Genomic DNA, 18651 nt, shown 5'->3' with positions numbered 1-18651 from the left:
CAGTGGGCAAGACACCTGTTGCCTCTGTTTAAATTTATGTTCTTTTATTCAAACTCAAAAATGCAGTGGATGTTGTTTGACAGTTATTCGCTAATACAGGTTTTGATCAATTAATAATTGAATAATCTGATCCCAGGTCTGGACTGGTGCTGTTCCATGAGTGTGCTGTGTTCTCCATTACCTAACTTACTTGCCCAAGTATCCACTTGGTAACTATTTAACACATTTTTTGCAAAGGACTAACTTGGTGAATTAAATGATAAAGATCAGCTAAGTATTGAAACCATAAAACCTTTTTAAATATGACCAACTGGAAATTATCCTTACTAACATTTTACTGTGCAAATATTAATTGAAAGAATGTGCCTGATTTTTCTTGTCATTGAATGATCTTGTGCTCATTTTTCCTTTAGAGTTGTGCTAAGAGGGAGGGATTATATTCATACCCATATGGGAAATACTTCATGCACTGTAAGGGAGTCGAGATCATTCAACACACCTTCATAATTCATCTTCATCTAGTTGAAAGAACATTTGAAGGTTCAGAAATTGGGGCCAAGTTCCCCGCACTGCTTTGTTTCTGTGCCAGAACCAACTATTTTTACTGTGGCTCTGATTCTAAGAGGCTCCTCTGGCAATGTTTTCTATTATGTATGTTAGGGAACATCATTTTAAAAGGTAGTCATTGGAGGAGACACCTGTAGGAACATAGAAACATAGAAATAAGAATAGGCCATTGTGGGCGGCACGTTGGCACAGTGGTTAGCACTGCTTCCTCACAGCGCCAGAGACGCGGGTTCAATTCCCGCCTCAGGCGACTGACTGTGTGGAGTTTGCACGTTCTCCCCATGTCTGCGTGGGTTTCCTCAGGGTGCTCTGGTTTCCTCTCTCAGTCCAAAGATGTGCAGGTCAGGTGAATTGGCCATGCTAAATTGCCCATAGTGTTCGGTAAAGGGTAAATGTAGGGGTATGGGTGGGTTGCGCTTCGGCGGGGCGATGTGGAATTGTTGGGCCGAAGGGCCTGTTTCCACACTAAGTAATCTAATCTAATCTAATCCCCTCCAGCCTGTTTGGCCATTTAATGAGATCATGTCTGATCTGTGACCTAACTCCCATATGCTTGCCTTTGGTCCATATCTCTTAATTTTTGTTAAGCGGAGACATTATCTATCTCAGATTTAAACCTAATAGCTGATCTATTATCAACTGCCATTTGTCGAAGAGAGTTCCAAATCTTCTTCATCCTTCGTCTGTCGAGGTGCCTCCAAACAAATCTCTTAAATGGTCTGATTCTAATTCTCAGGCTATGTTCCCTCATTCTAGAATTTCTAACCAGTGGAAATAGTTTATCTTTACCAACCCTGTCTTTTCCTATTAATATCTTGAACATTTTGAACAGATCACCCCTTAAACGTCTAAATTCTAGAGAATACAGGCTTAATTTGTATAATCTCTCCCCATAACTTAATCCTTGAAGCCCAGGTATCACTCTTGGAAGCCTCTGTCATAGTCCCCCTAAGGCCAGTATCCTTCCTCAGGTGTGGTGCCCAAATCTGCTCTCAGTCCTCCAGGCATGGTCTAACTTGGGTTTTGTACAGGTGCAGCAAACATCTGTATCCTTATACTCCAGTCCTCTAGATATAAAGGCCAGCATTCCGATACCCTTCTTGTATCTTAATGTCAAGGGATGATACACATAAAATGTAGTTATTGTTAGTGGCAGTTAATGTCAAAAATTAAAACCACAAGTTAAATTTGATAAATCATTACAACTGTATCTAAACGGAAGATGTTCTAGCTAAACTTTTAATTTTGTTCCCTGCTCGTGAGATTGAAAAGGTGATGAAGCAAAGAAACCTTTTGGAAAAGAGGTGAGCGTGTCTTTGAGTGGAAATGTGAAAATTGAGATCTTTACACTCAGGCAAGATCTTGAATGCATGTGGAATGATGCTCAATTCACATCCACTTGATTAGAGTGGGCGAACCTGCTGAAGTTTTTGGAGGCAGTTTAGCTTAACTTATCAACATTCAGATTAAGTGTCGGGTATTTCACTGACATCAGCTTTCCTCTTTGAGAGCTAATAATTAGATTGCTGTTCTTGAATTTAAATGCTTGTGACCATTTAAGGTAACAGTCCTGCATATAGTCAGTTGATTTCATGTCTTATTTGTTGCATCTGTACACAGCCTCTGGTCCCCACAAACAGCTTGGAAGTACCTTGCAGAATGGTAAAATTTAGAGTAGTCCTAACTGATTAAACTAAATGACATAATGATTGGACCTATATAGTACACCTTGTGGATACAAGCACATAAGGAAAATAAGTATCATACAGCCCTTTGAACCTACTTCACTATTGAGTACAATTATGGCTGATTTTATGCCTCAACTCTACTAGATTTAGAACCAACACAATCAGCCTTAAAACCACAAAATGTAAGAGCATAAGTAGGCCATTGAGCATTTTGAGTCTGCTCTGCCATTCAACCTGATTATTTCTGTCTGATGTTGCTCAACCTCACTTTTCTGCCTTTTCCTCATTACCTTTGATTCTCTTACTGATTAAAAATCTGTCTATCTCAGCCTTGACTATTCTTAACTATGTACGACCCAGCCTCGTTAGTCCTCTGCGATGAAGAATTCCCCAGATTTGGTGTTGTCTGAAAGAAGAAATTCTTCCTTCTCCTTGTCCTAATTGGGTAACCCCTAATTCAGAGATAATGCCCTCTACTCTTAGACTCTTCCAGAAGAGAAATCAAGCTTCTCACATCTACCCTGTAAAGTCCCCTAAGATTCTTGCATGTCTCAATAAGGTTGCCTCTCCATTTTTCTGAACTCCACTGAGTACAAGCCCGATCTACCCAACCTCTCTTCATAAGAAAATCCCTCCATGTCTGGGATTTGCTTTACAAACCTTCTCTAGACTGCCTCCAATGCCAGTATATCTCCCCTTAGGTAAGGGGCCCAGAACTGTTCACAGTGGTGTGGTCTGACTAATACTTTGTATAGTGCCTCTGATTTTGTTTTTGATTCTACGCAACATACCATCTGCTGGTGATGTTTGTTGGATAAGTTCTACATTTACCAGCTTGTTGTCAGGTATTCTCTGTGCTGAATAGCAATTCTATAGAGAGCATTCTCAACATTCTTTTGTTACTCAATAAAAACCTGATTTTAGGTGCTGCAGTATCCTGATTACCACGGTTTAGGATTATGCAGGGGAGCAATATGTGCTGTTCATGGTACTTGTGTGAATTAATAGTTCTATTGCTAAAGTTTTGGGAGTCAACACATTTACCAGACTAATGGAAAAAAAGGTACATAGGTACAAGTTCTTAAGATTTTAACTTTTCGTATACTGCAGTCTCCAAAGTAATTATTTTCCTTTTGGGTCGTCTTTTAAGACTTATCCGTTGTTTTGAAATATCTAAGAATGAAAGGAAAAAGATGATTGAGCAAATTGATTGATTGGTCTGTAGAACTGGATGTTATACTGCATGCAGTTTTCATTTTAAGCTGCATGACTATGCAGCTGTTTGAAGGGTCCGTGCACGCTGATTGGTTGTGTGGACTCCACGCACAGACAAAAGAGGCCTGCACAGCAATAGGAAAATCTCAAGGTAATGTAGACTATCAGACAGTAACATGTTTGAGAAATACATTAAGAAAATATTGCGCAGATATTTCATAATAGGGCAAAATTCAGATTGGTATCACATTTGAATGGTAAGTATTTCATAAAACATTACAGCATTCTATCTTTTTAAATTCATTTTAATTATCTTTAAAAGGAAGTTTGCATTCTTTTCATGCTGAGTACATGTAGCAGTAATACCTCATTGGCACTTAACTGTGTCAAATGATATTCAAGACATGTAACCACTCTAAAGTATTGGAGTATCAGAGATGTTGTCGTTCAGATGAGTTGTTACACAGCTGCCCTCATCATTCTCTTCCGGTGGATGTTAGATTGCAGAGCACTTTCCAAAGAAGAGCAAGAGAGTTTTTTTGATTCAAAAACCGAATACTGCAGAAGCTGGAAGTCTGAAATTAAAACACAAAATGCTGGACATAGCCAACAAGTCAGGCAGCACCTGTGTGTGAAACAGGGTTAACATTTTAGGCCGATGACAGTAACCACTCTTGATTGTGTTATGACCCCACTAATATTAAGCATATCTGATCCCAAAATGAAACCTGGCTTAATAGAAATTTAAGTTTTATTTTTGCTATTTGTCAGTCACTGAACATATTCACAAGAGGATGCCAATATACTTTCAATAAAATAACAGAGGTTTCTTACCAAAAAAACTTATAATAATCAGGAGCTATTTGGAATAGCTATTGCATGTATCCAAAATATAAGGATTGAACCCTTTTGCTGCCTACAACAATTTTATAGACTCTTAAACCTCAGTGTAAGGTCACCTTGTATCTACCTTAAAGCTACTTGTTCAATTAGCACAACTGTAATCTGTTTGTTTTTGGCAAAGTCCTGCATTCAGTCAGTGCCACGTTCCATAGTTCATGTCTCTTCCTCAGCCTTAAAGAAGCAACTAACTCAGCTCACTTCTTGTATGAAGTCATCTCTTTATCAGACTTCTGTACTTGGAACATTTCTTTTGCCAACTTTGAAGCCACTCAGGACTTGTGTTCAGTCCTGATGCTTTAGAGACTGCAAATATAACAGCACTTCTGCTATACACCTTTAGTCTGTCTGACTGAAACCTGTAAAGTACCCAGCTTCTTCTGGGCTTGTCTATCTTAGAGTTATTGGACTTCTGTCACTAGTAAACAGCAGTATTGTTTTTAATCTTCTGCCCTTTTTTTCTTCATGAACTGGACTATTCATCTCAAGGGTTTAACAACCTCATTAAACTATATGTAAGCAAAGAAATTTCTAGACATTGTGGAACTGCCTGCAGAACTTAAAAATGAAGCTAAAATTCTCTTCCCCTTTTTTAAAAATATAGAAATACACATTCGACTTAAAGCTATACATTGTTCTTCCACTTTGGAACTCATTTTCTAATAGTAAGATATCATGAAACATCTTCATAGTGGGCTATGAAGCATTTTGGAACATGTACGGGTCATAAAAGACTTCATAAAAATTCATTTTTATCTTTCCTTTTCAGATAACAAACAAATTGCTTGAAATATCACAAACTAAAACTGGAGTCTTCAATGTGTTGATCACTCACTGTTGCCAAACATGGCTGCCCGCTGTTTCTCCTGCTGACGGTTTTCAAGAAGATTATTTCATAAGTGCTGAAAACCACATAGGTCTTTTTTTAGAGGCTTGTCTATTTGGACCTGTTTTTAGGAAGGATCAGAGGTAAAATCAAGTTTTTTCTTAGAAATAAAAGTTACTGTGTCTTCACATTAAAGTTGAGACTAATCTCAGGCTTTTACCACTTTACAAAATTTGTACTTGCAGATAGCTTTTGGAAATCTGAAAAGTTAGAAGTCTAATATATATGTAATTAAAAGTATTATCAATTGTGAATCAAAAAAAAAATATTGTATGCTTTCACAAATTGGCTGTTTGTGCCTTCAGTAAATTTAAGGTGGATTTTCAAAGAATCTATTCTATCTCTTTTCATCTAGACTCATTCAAGATGTACATACCCATGTAGAATTACTGGGCGATGAATCTGCGGCCAATACAGACACTGAATGGTAAGTAAATAACTGGTTTCTGGGTTAGTTGTAGAATGAAGAGTTGATTTGGAGGAAAGCAGAGAAAACGATTCATGGCCTTGGAAATGCTCACAAAGCATGGTCCATTCATGAAACAAGGTTCACTTGTTATCTCTGTAAACAATTAGCCTACAATCACTAATAGAGGTAAAAACAATGACTGCAGATGCTGGAAACCAGATTCTGGATCAGTGGTGCTGGAAGAGCACAGCAATTCAGGCAGCATCCGAGGACAGGCACTAATATAACTGCACAGAATGGCAGGTGAAGAAGGGTGATACTTTTATGATCTCTCTGGTTTTTTATTTTGATATTCTCACAACAAAGCATTTATGCAGTTTTCAGTCAATCTCAACACATTTTGCTTTTATATGTGAATATATATTGTTTATCTTTAGTTATGTCCATGCATTCTTAGTTATTTTCATTACACTCTCCATAAATCTTGAATTTGCTTGTTTTTAATCTATGACTTACATGACTTGATTGTTTGCATTTGGCTGTTTCTCAATAGTGATTTTGCTTCAATTCTCTTTGCACAACCCACCAACAGGAACTACTTAGTATATTGCTTGCTTGTTATAAAAAAAAGTCAAATATTCAGAGCATAAGAGTCTCTTATAATATCCCCCATGATTGTCCTTATCCTGCAAATACACAGGCTGGACTGTTGAGGCTGATGTTCTTGCATACTTGACATTAGAAGTACAGAGGAACCTCGATTATCCAAAGGACACGGGTGGGGAGTATTTCGATCGGTTAGTGGAATTTCAGATAATTGAATGCCAGATAACATAGTTTAGCCAAGCATTGGGACTTTGAGATCTTGCCGGATAATCCGAAATTCGGATAATCGAATGTTGGATAATTGAGGTTCCTCTGTATACTGCCTGACAATCCTTGGGCCCCTCTATTTGTAACTCTTTTAGTTGCTCCTTATTCAAATTTCCTGTTTTCTGTCCATTGCAAGGTAGACAACCTACTGTTGCAATTAGATTTACTTTTTTTTATTAGATCCAAGGCACATCACAAAATGATTATATCCAATGTGGATAGTACAATGTGAGGCTAAACTTAGAATTAGGTGTATTGTCACGTGTCATCAAGTTACAGAAGAATAGGAGTACACTGCAAAGTGTATCATGTCACCAATATGGTGCGGACTTGGGTACAAAGTACCTAGGTACAAATTTTAGGTTCTTAAAAAAAAAAGAAAATGAAGAAAAAGATTACCTTACATTACAGATATATGTAGTGTATGTATAAGTTAGGAAGATAAGAAATGTAGCTAAAAAGGTAGACATTACAGTTTTTCTATAAGGGCTTTCACATCGTCTGCCCGGGCTCCATCGGTTCACGACCAGTAGCCATCTTCGCTCAGGCCACTGGCTGCCCATCCTCTACTCCAGGCTGCTAGGTCTCCAGGGACTATATTACAGTGACATCTTAAATTTAATACTGCTTAGAAGACTTAAATGAACTTTTCCACTAAACTTTTCAGGTTTTGTACATATAACTAAAACGATTTCTTTAAAAGTGGCTGTTGAAAATTCATTATGGACATTGCTCAGAAATATTGTTTAAAAAAAATCTCCAGTCACACAATTAGTGTGAACTGCTTACTTCACCTTACACTTTGGGGCTCTTTTTGAACAGAGGCTTGCTTGGAGGAGTTTTTCTTTAATTCATTTGGAGCGAAACAAAATCAGATATTGCTGGAAAACTCAGCAGGTTTTTTTTTAAGAGTCATAAAATAATGGAGTGTACAGCATGGAAACAGACGCTTTGGTCCAACTCGTCCATGCAAACTAAATATCCCAACCTAATGTAGTCCCACCTGCCAGCACGTGGCCCACATCCCTCTAAACCCTTCCTATTCATATATCCATCCAGATGCCTTTTAAATGTTGCAATTGTACCAGCCTCCACCACATCCTCTGGCAGCTCATTCCATACACGTACCACCCTCTGCGTGAAAAAGTTGCCCCTTAGGTCCCTTTTATATCTTTCCCTTCTCACACGAAACCTATGCCCTCTAGTTCTGGACTTCTCCACTCCAGGGAAGAGACTTTGTCTATTTACCCTATCCCTGCCCCTCATGATTTTATAAACCTCCATAAAGTCACCCCTCAGTCCCCGACACTCCTGGGAAAACAACCCCTATTCAACCTCTCCCTAAAGCTCAAATCCTCCAACCCTGGCAACAACCTTGTAAATCTTTTCTGAGCCTTTTCAAGTTCCACAACATTCTTCTGATAGGAAAGAGACCAGAATTGCATGCAATATTCCAACAGTGGCCTCCCAACTCCTGTACTCAATACTCTGACCAATAAAGGAAAGCATACCAAACACCGCCTTCACTATCCTATCTACCTGTCACTCTACTTTTGTTTTGATAATATAAAGTTATATTTGTATTTAACAAAACTGGTTGATGTTTTGTTTAAACCTGATCTGGATAAAGTATTTAAATGTCATCTGAGTAACTGAAAAGTATTTTTTATTAATTGTAGTTGCCTGTGGGTTAGAAAGACTAAAGCAATTGTGCACTCCTCTGGCCTCAGCCATAACTACCAATGCTGCTAAAGGATAAACTGATTAGGAGAGCATTGGAAAAGAAAGCAAATCAATTCTTCTAGATAAATGAGCATAAAGCCTTTGAGCTTGAGGCAGTTATGGAAGGGAGTGTTGCGGTTACAGCTGAAGGGGAACACAGGCTCAAATGAAAGATTGAGAAGGAGTTAGTTCTTTAATGATGAAGGATTGGGAAGGCATTGTCTGTTTGGGAAGGATGTGCTGACATTTTGGATTGAATCTCAACAGGAAGTTTGCAGGATTATTCTTTTTTACAGCCTAATTCTTTAGGGACTGGACACAATACAGTATTTTTTTAAAACACACATGATGTGCTTCTAGTTTGAAAGAGCCAAGTCTCCTGCTAATCAGATTACAGTTATGACAATTTTGTCATTCTGATTGGAAGGAATAAGTCATGTCCTTAACATTGATTGTTTAGCTTGGTAGACAGAGACATTGCTTCAGCACATGATAGGCTTTGATTGTTCTGATCACTAGTAAGGGTGACGCTGCTTCAAATTCATTTTTTAAAATACTTCGAAATCACAAGGCTAAAGCAGTCTCATTTTTACATGAACTATCTACCATCTATTAGAGTCTGGACATATTTTCTTAATGCTTGCATAGTTTGTTTAAATGAGGTAGATCCCATCATGTTTGCACAGGATGATTTATAATTAGCTTTATTGTTATATACTCACACAAGTACAGTAAAAAGCTTACATGTCATAACTTAGGGCGTCATCTTAGGTACAGAGATACCAAGGTACAGATTCTTAAGAACGAATTCTTAGGGGGAAAAAAAAGCATTTGAAAAATTAAGAAATAAAAAATCCAGCAGTACTGCTCATAGGAATAAACTAGAAAAGTAAAGAAATAAAAGTTCAGAATAACTGTCCCTCCAACTCCTAGTCCGCGCCGGGCTTTGACTCCAAACCACACCAGGGTCTCCTAGAGACTGGGAGATCGCTCTGGAATTATTTCTTACTCTGTTGGTGAAAAGCATATACCTTGCATCAAGGAGATTGTGCCCACCCCTGAACTTTCATCAAGTTTTAATTATTACTGAAACATCATGTTCACACAATGATATTGCAGTACAGCAAAAAAAAGTTTGTTTTAATATGCCAGAAAAGACTGAAATGCATATGACCACCATAACTTCTGTCAAGTGCCTCATGAAAGTGGTTTGTCTTTCATGGTTGTAAATATGATTAAGGATAAGTGGTTGTAAGCCATATCAGAGTGCTTAATGTGAAGTTTAACTGATTTTGTTACTTACCAATAAATGTGTATTTCCTGAATTGTTGAGGAAGTTTCATTTGGGGAGCAACCGATTGCTGTGTTTGATGTTGATAAAGAGAACGTCAATGAATTTTAAAATTTAGATTATAGTTACTTGTCTGTGATAACAATGTGCCCACATGGTTGGTAGTTGGATTTTCCAACTTTGATATTTTAGCTTTTTAAAAACATAAATTGATTAAAATCTAAATCATATCCTATTTTTTCTGAGGTTTGGTCGGTTTCCTTGCAATCCTTTTGAGAAAAATTTTCGAGTCAAGAGTTTTCACAACACAGAAAAATACCCTTAGCCCATTGTGTTTGTGTCAGTCATCCAGCATCTTTCTATTGTAATCCCAGTTTCCTGCAGTCAGCCTGTAGCTGTGGTGGTTCAAGTGTTCCTGCTGTCACCATCTATTTTAGTTGCAATTCTTTTCCCCAAATCTCTTCTAAACACCTCTGCTCCTTCCCATAACATGTTGCGTTTTGGTTGTTAACCCCTCTACTAATGGAAAAGGTTTCTCCATATCTATCTTCTCGGTGCCCCTCTTAACTTTGTCTATTTCAATCATGTCCCCCCTCGGCATTCCCTGCTATGAGGAAAGCAGCCCCAACCTATCAAGTTTCTCTTCATGGCTGAAGTGCTCCAGCCCAGGCAATATCATATTAAATCTTTGAACTCTGTCTGGTGTAATCTGGAGCAATTTTTAGTAACTGCTGTTGTTTTCCTTAAAACATGTCCTTTAACAAAGCAAATGTCTGAAAAGAGGCACAAATCAATGGTTTTGTAGTCAATTATTAGCACGAATGCATTGGATGACAGAGCCGCAGTCACATATGAATCTTCTTGCATCCTTTATGACTGCTGGGTTACAATAACATTTGCAGACACCTGAGAACTAATCATCTACTAGGATGAACACTAGGCCTAGATGATACTTGTCCTGGGGAGGTCACATGGAAATAAGTAAAGAACAGATTGAAAAGTAAACATTTTCAGACCAATATCTAATTATTATTCTCCTTAAGATTGGAACCAGATTATTGAAACAGTAACATTCTTGTGAACCAAAACTTGGATAGTGTTTAACTTATTGAAATAGGTGTTTGTTTTTGCTGACTTACTACCTTGCAGGGGAAACAGAGATGATCAATCAGTGCGGATTTGGGCCATTAACTTCCTCTGTCATTTAAATGGATCGAATTCACTGCACAGGAAATTCATGGAGAATGTTTTCAGTAAACTCCTTGAAAAGGTAATTATTTATCTTTTGATATCTTCCTTGGGCAACATTTGCACACACTGGTTTTTCTGCTGAATATGGCCGATAATTTCTGATACTTTGATGATTAAAGCCAGAATGTGGTTTAGCATGACAGCAGAAATGACCACAAGACCATGTAGTACTACCTATTAATTGCTGGTTAGACACAGTCCAGGCATATACTTTTATAGCCTGTTTCTGTTCTACTCTCTCACCAGAAATCAAAACAAAACTGATTACTTATTCCCCATATAATATATATAATTGTTTAATCAACCTACTCAGACATGTTTGGAGCAGGTAGGACTTGAACCCAGACCTTCTGGCACAGAGAGTGACCACTGTGCCATGCGACTTATTTAAAGGAGTAACAAATCCTCCATTTTAGATATTTTTAATCAACCTGTTCAGACATGTTGTGATACATCTCTGGAGGAAGTGGGGCTTGAAACCAGGCTTCCTGGTTCTGAGGTAGGATGTTACTGTTGCACTACATGATCCCAATAATGGTAGCAGTCTTCCAATGTGTGGGGTGTTAGTGAGAACGTAAATAAAAGCAAAACACAATACAGGACAGGAATAGGCCTTTTAGCCCACCAAGAGTGGGCCAACACAAGAGGCCTTTCTAAACTAAAATCTTTTACAAGGTCCTTATCCCTCTATTCTCTGCCTATTCATATATTTGTCAAGATCAAAGGTAGAAGATATAGGGTGGTGGTGGAGTGTTTTTCAGACTGGAGGCCTGTGACCAGTGGAGTGTTACAAGAATTGGTGCTGGGTCCACTACTTTTCCTCATTTATTTAAATGATTTGGACGTGAACATAAGAGTTATAGTTAGTAGGTTTGCAGATGACACCAAAATTGGAGGTGTAGTGGACAGCGAAGAAGGTTACCTCAAATTACAATGGGGCCAATGGGCTGAGGTGTGGTAGATGGAGTTTAATTTAGATAAATGCGAGGTGCTCCATTTAGGAAAGGTAAATCAGGGCAGCACTTATACACATAATGGTAAGGTCCGAGGGAGTGTTGCCTAACAAAGAGACCTTGGAGTGCAGGTTCATAGCTCCTTGAAAGTCGAGTCGCAGGTGGATGTGATAGTGAAGAAGGCATTTAGTATGCTTTCCTTTATTGGTCAGAGTACTGAGTGAAGGAATTGGGAGGTCATGTTGCGGCTGTACAGGACATTGGTTGGGCCGCTTTTGGAATATTGCATGCAATTCTGGTCTCCTTCCTATCAGAAAGATGTTGTGAAACTTGGAGTTCAGAGGAGATTTGCAGGGATGTTGTCAGGGTTGGAGGATTTGAGCTATTGGGAGAGGTTGAATAGGCTGGGGCTGTTTACCCTGGAGCATTGGAGGCTGAGGGATAACCTTATAGAGGTTTATAAAATCATGTGGGGCATGGATAGGGTAAGTAGACAAGGTAGAGGGCATACATTTAGGGTGAGAGGGGAAAGATATAAAAGAGACCTAAAGGGCAACCTTTTCACGCAGAGGGTGGTACGTGTATGGAATGAGCTACCAGAGGAAATGGTGGAGGCTGGTACAATTGCAACATTTAAAAGACATCTAGGTGGGTGTATGAATAGGAAGGGTTTGGAGGGATATGGGCCTGGTGCTGGCAGGTGGGACTAGATAGGGGTGGGATATCTGGTCGGCATGGACGAGTTGGACCGAAGAGTCTGTTTCCGTACTGTACGTCTCTGTGACTCAATGCCTTTTAAGCATTGCGATTGTATCCGCCTCCACAACCATCTGTGTCAGTTCATTTCAGGCACTTACCACCTTGTGTGAAAAAGGACTTGCTGCTCCAATCTCCTTTTAACTCATCCTCTTTTACCTTAAACCTGTTTCCCCTAGCAATTGACATTTATACCATGGGAATAAATGGGAATAATCCAACTATGCATTCTATTCATACTTCTCATAATTTTGTAAACTTCTACCAGGTCACCCCTATCCTTCGACATTCAAGTGAAAACAAACCACGTTTGTTCATATCTTTCCACATAACTTATACCCTCCATAGAGGCCAATCCCCTCCCCCTCGAACATGATCCAAAACAGTGTACATGTTTGAGAGGGAATGGCTACAAGGAACTTCTGCACTGTGTGTCCAAGCTAACTCTTATTCCTGGTGATTGCCCAACTGTTCCCTCTGTGTAGCCCATATTGGTGCTATCCATTAACATTCTCAGCCTCATGGATGCTCCATAGTGAGTCTATGCGCAACTCTAGGTGTCTCTATTTGGCAAATCAGAAGCATATATAGTCACCATGGACCCTGGAAGTGCTCCAAATTTCCCACATATTGTAGGAGGCCAAGTTCTCCTGCCATTTCAAACCTTATTAACTAAATTAATCTTATCAACTACAGAGAGTAATCCAGGAAGTGATCATACAACCTAACCAATATTAGCTTAGAGGAACAGAGAGATTTTGGGTAATTATTCAGAGAGCCCTGAAATCGGCAGTGCACAGGAATAGGATAGTTAAGAAGGCATATGAGATGCTTGTTTTCATCAGTCTTGGTGTAAGAGCAAGAAGGTAATGTTGGTGTTGTATAGAGCATTGGTTAGGCAACAGCTGGAGTACTGTGTGCAAGTCTGCCCCCCTCCGTACAGGAAGGATGTGATAGCACTAGAGGGGACACAGAGAAGGTGCACTAGAATGTTGCCTGGGATGGAGAAATTGATCTATAAGGAGAGACTCAATAGGCTTGGATTTTTTCTTTCGAGCAGAAAAGACTGAGGAGTGATATGATTGAGGTGTATAATATTGAGGGGGATGGACAAAGTAAATACACAGGAGCTGTTCCTCTTGGTGAGGGGTCAACCAAAGAAGGCATAGTTTTAGGGTAAAGGGTAGGAGATGCAGAGGGGATTCGGGAAAAGTTTTCACTCAGCAGGTTGTGGGAATCTAGAATGCATTACCTGCAAAGGTAGTGGAGGCTGAAAACCTTTATAACTTTTAAAAAGTATTTGGATGAGCACTTCAGATATCATAAAATTCAAGGATATGGGATAAGTGTAGGAAATTAGTACACCTTTAGTGGGCGGCACGGTGGCACAGTGGTTAGCACTGCTGCCTCACAGTGCCAGAGACCCGGGTTCAATTCCCGCCTCAGGCGACTGACTGTGTGGAGTTTGCACGTTCTCCCCGTGTCTGCATGGGTTTCCTCCGGGTGCTCCGGTTTCCTCCCACAGTCCAAAGATGTGCAGGTAAGGTGAATTGGCCATGCTAAATTGCCCGTAGTGTTAGGTAAGGGGTAAATGTAGGGGTATGGGTGGGTTGCGCTTCGGCGGGTCGGTGTGGACTTGTTGGGCCGAAGGGCCTGTTTCCACACTGTAATGTAATCTAATCTAATCTAATCTTATGTTAGTGCAGACTCAATGGGCTGAAGAGCATTTTCTGCATTGTATGAATGTGCTAATCACCAAACTTGGGTGTTCCTAGTAGACCACAACTACAAAAAGGAAGTTTTTTTATCCCTCTTCAGGCACGACCCATTCAGTCTGCAAACCTGGTTCCTGAGTAGCAAAGCGTGTGTTACTTTAGACCATAAGACATAGGAATGGAAGTAAGGCCATTCAGCCCGTTGAGTCCACTCTGCCATTTAATCATGGCTGATGGGCATTTCAACTCCATTTACCTGCACTCTCCCCGTAGCTGTTAATTCCTTGCGAGATCAAGAATTTATCAATCTCTACCTTGAAGACATTTAACGTCCAGGCCTCCACTGCGTTCCACTCCACTCCACTTTGAGTCATGAAGTCATCTCTCGAGCTCTGCCCCTAGATTCAGCTCCACGCCGCCACTGTGTTCATTCTCAGGTTCACTCTCCTTCCCTCTGTTGCTGCTGCTGACATTGCTCAGACAGACCAGTAAATGTTATAGCATGTTTTTGATCCCATTGACCTCTGCGTTATGGACCCAGTATATTCCTACTATGCCACTCTTGTCCACAAACTTACTTTTATGCTTATTACTGTCAGAGGTTGGGATAGACTTTCTCAATGGTAACACACAGTGGTTGATGTTTTTTTTTGATGAAAATATATTAACATGTGGTTACTTAGTTTGGCCATCAATTCTCACAAATCCATCATTTCCTTTCTCCAGCTTAAACTGTTAATACCTAAAATATAATTCATTAAAAACCTGTTTTAAAAAGTCAAACTGTACAGTCAAGCTTACCCACTGACTTATAGTTGTCTCTAAACACGTATAAGTTTTTTTTTAAAGATCACAGTCACTCCTACGAGCCTTCGTGAATTTGGCCAGAATTGAATTTCAGATCATTTAGGACATGGATTGTGGTTGAAATAACTCTATGAAGCCAGGCATCCCATCACCAAGTCACCCTTTATTTACACATGCATAGTATAGGACACTGACAGAGCCAGCTCCCTCGAGTGAGCAGAATCCCTGACACTCCTGTTGATATCCGTCAGCCAGGGCTCCCTGATTGTGGCTATTAACCTGATCCAATAAGGGAACTCGCATTCTATGAGCTTCACCTGGCTGACATCATTCCAGTCATGACAGTGGTTATTTTATTTTATGCTATCTTGATAGCTATACTGTATAGAGGGAATGTCTTCAGATTCTAATGCATTCTGTTTCAAGCTTTACTTAAGTAACTGCATACAAAAGGGAATTCTAAAAAAAATTTGTTTGAAGTACTATTACAATGAATCATTTTTGAAAGAGCAACAACTTGTAAAAATGAGAAAATCTGATTACATAAAATTCTTTCTTCTGTCAACATTAGAAAGTACATGAGTTGGAAAACGAATTAACAAGTTTGGATTTTGAAGCCAACTAATTATTTGTCTTTTGCTGTAAGTTTTTTTTGACACTTGAGGCAAAGATTCCAATAGAAAATATGGTAAATGTGAGTGTATAACTACAAAGTAAGAGGGAGTACATTACATGAAATCTCCATAAGTGTTGCCATGTTGCATAAGTGTAAGGTCTGGATTGTATATTTGAGTCAGCCTGTGTAACTGCGGCCCATCAGGTGATAAAAGGTGAAGAAAGATGACCATGACACAACATGATGAACTGCTGCAATCCAGACAACAAATGTGACAAAGTCGGATTGGTTAAGGGGATATAATGAAGACTTGGTGCAATTGGTTATGCTAATGCAACGGGGATAGGGCGTGGCATTTAGAAAAGCATAAACAATAGAATAATCTCGCCGCTTGGGAGCAATCAGGGATAACTTCTCTGGTGGTCACAGCTTCTGTTTGCAAATAAAGGCATCTCATCTTGAGGAATTCTCTGTGACTCCTAATCATTCTTAAAAAGTGCGGTTACACCTCCAGTCCGCACAATTGGGTAGACACAGGCTCAGAAATGGCACTGCATACCCTTTGCAATATGCCAGATAGCGTGGCATTCGTAGTTCATGCTGATAGTGTGCCTCTCGTCATTTTGGCAAAGCCGAAAGTGATCGAGGGTTTGCAGTTGAAATGAGTGTTGTGACCTTTGCACAGGCAAATAAGGTACTGTTGCAAAGAGTTTGCATGTAAACCCATGACTGCAGCGCAATCCTCCACACTATAGCAAGAAATTTAAGACTTTAACAAAGGGATGGAGAACTATAATTATGAAGAAATGTTGTTTTGTTTCCTTAGAGATGCAGATTTCCAGCAATATAATAGAAAATCTTTTGTAAGTCTATAAATGTGTAATAGAATTGAGAGGCAGAATGCTCCCATTGATTGAGGACCGTCGAATGAGGAGCCATGCTCAAATATGAGAGATTTAGAGTAGCAAGAAAAGCTACTTTTTCCAGAATTGTGATGTTAATGTCCGTGATTGATTATTGAGATGGAAACAACAGCAATACTCAAGATTAGGTTGAAGAGGTGTAGAAATGATGTGGGAATACAGGAATGTGATTAGTTGCTTTGAACTGTTTGCTCTTGGGAAAGATAAATCTCAGTTAGACTAAACAGTCTGCTTGTATATTGTAACTTCTAATATTTGTGGGAACTCTGAAAAACAAATGGAGAAAGAAAGCTGGAAAATATTATTATCTGTAATTGATAACACAAGAAATCAACGGTTAAGATATATTTTGGCAAATTGTTCACCTTTGCTGATCCTCAAATTCCAGTTGAATGGATGGTAGTAGTATTTGTATATATTTTAGGTACTAAATATTTAAGTCTTTGCAGATGTGCAGTCTCATATAGGTTGTGTATTTTTAGAACTTGCAGTCTGAGTGAGATTTGATTAGACGGGGTTCTCCAGTTGAAAGTCTAGTTACCTAAAATGCCTCTTGGGTGTAGGATTTATTTTTGTCAAGGACATTTGATTACTGTTTAGCAACTATTTTTCACAAGATGGTGTTATGTATCTTTTTTGGATATGACTCCACAATCCCTAACCTCCTGCTCCTCAGCATCTGACACATACTTTCCCTACTCACAGGATGAAGAGCTGAGGAACACCAAAGGCCGATACTATGTGAACTCCATGTTGCATCGACTAAAGAACAGAATTTGGCAGACACTACTTGTTTTACTACCACAAATGGACCAGGTAGGAACATTCTGAGGAAGGGTCACCAGAATCGAAACGTTAATTCTGATTTCTCTTCACAGATGCTGCCAGACCTGCTGAACTTTTCCAGCAATCTTTTTTTTTCACTTCAGGTATAAACATTATGAGCTGGTGCCTATAATTTATGTTCATTAGGACACAAAAGCTAATTATTTGTGAAGTAATTTTAATCTTTTCAAATGTTACTCTCTGAAAACAGCAATCCTTGTGATTTCGCTAAAAGCCTATTTTTCACTACGAGAAACAAGCACTTTTTGGTCCCTTGTTTGTTGATTTCTTTTTCTAGTAGTTCTGATTGCTGTAGAGGTACCACACAGGTAATTGTGCAGTGTTTGCATTTTGAAATAAACTAATTGTAATGCCTACTAAGTACCTTCTCAAAAGATTATTTGACCTAGTTTAAAAATTCAACCCAAAATTAATTTGCTGGATTCGCCCATGGCATCTTTTGAACAGACTTATTCTCTGAAGCATTGCTCCTTTAAGAACTGTGTGTGCTAATGCACTAAGGACCAAGCTGATGTTGCATGACCAGTAGCTACGAGGAAACCAAGCAGCAGCATGTTGGACTAAGAATGTGTATATAACTTGCAATTACAAAGCAACTTATCAGTTGGTGTATGGGGTTTGCCTGATTGCTATTTTCAAGTAAATTGAACCTATGCTGCTTACCAATCCATTCTAGGAGTTATGATTCTGTCTTAAGGAACACAGCATTTCCATACAGTATTGCGATCAGTGGTGATTTTTCTTTTACAAAGAATAATTGCAGCAATGTGAACTTGAACACAGAAAGAGGCCTGAGGAAGGGTTTGAAGTAGCATTTACACCTGGACCCCATGATTTAAAATAAAAAAATGTTCAAATGGCACTGACTAGAAAGTAAATTTATGATTTGTGAGGTGGTCAGAATAGTGGCCCTATGGACAGAGATTCGCTTCTGAGTTGGGTGTGGAAGTTGACAGGACCTGAACACTTGAGCCATAGCTGAAAACAGTACAGGATAGAATTTGTGAAAAAAAAGCAAAAGAAGCACCACAGCTGTGTTGCTGAACCTCCACATGGAGTAGACTTAGTGTTGTTGCTATAAATTCCTCCAAATCCCAGCAGTTTGCAAAAATAGGGAACACAAAAGATGTCCACCAAATTCCCGCGCATGAATTGGAAGGCCACAGATACCTGAGCTGAATTTAGTCTTTTAAACAAAGACTAGAACTTCGAATTTTAAGTTTAGCCATTGTA

At 39.1% G+C, this 18651-nt stretch overlaps 1 protein-coding gene across 5 annotated transcripts in view; it reads left to right on the top strand.

Annotated features, from left to right (window-relative positions):
* Positions 1–18651, top strand: part of tarbp1 (TAR (HIV-1) RNA binding protein 1) — a 177987-nt gene that overhangs the window by 87231 nt on the left and 72105 nt on the right. For all 5 annotated transcript variants that reach the window (XM_043695407.2, XM_043695409.2, XM_043695408.2 and 2 more), the window contains exons 18-21: positions 5140–5339; positions 5612–5683; positions 10701–10821; positions 17278–17388. In XM_043695407.2, coding sequence (XP_043551342.2) covers positions 5140–5339; positions 5612–5683; positions 10701–10821; positions 17278–17388 — 504 coding nt within the window. The remainder of the gene's footprint in view (positions 1–5139; positions 5340–5611; positions 5684–10700; positions 10822–17277; positions 17389–18651) is intronic.

The sequence above is a fragment of the Chiloscyllium plagiosum genome, unplaced genomic scaffold (assembly GCF_037043375.1).
Source record: "Chiloscyllium plagiosum isolate Xiang-an unplaced genomic scaffold, Cpla_swu_hap1 HiC_scaffold_10, whole genome shotgun sequence".
Taxonomy (NCBI): domain Eukaryota; kingdom Metazoa; phylum Chordata; class Chondrichthyes; order Orectolobiformes; family Hemiscylliidae; genus Chiloscyllium; species Chiloscyllium plagiosum.
This window is presented reverse-complemented; position numbering and strand designations above follow the sequence as displayed.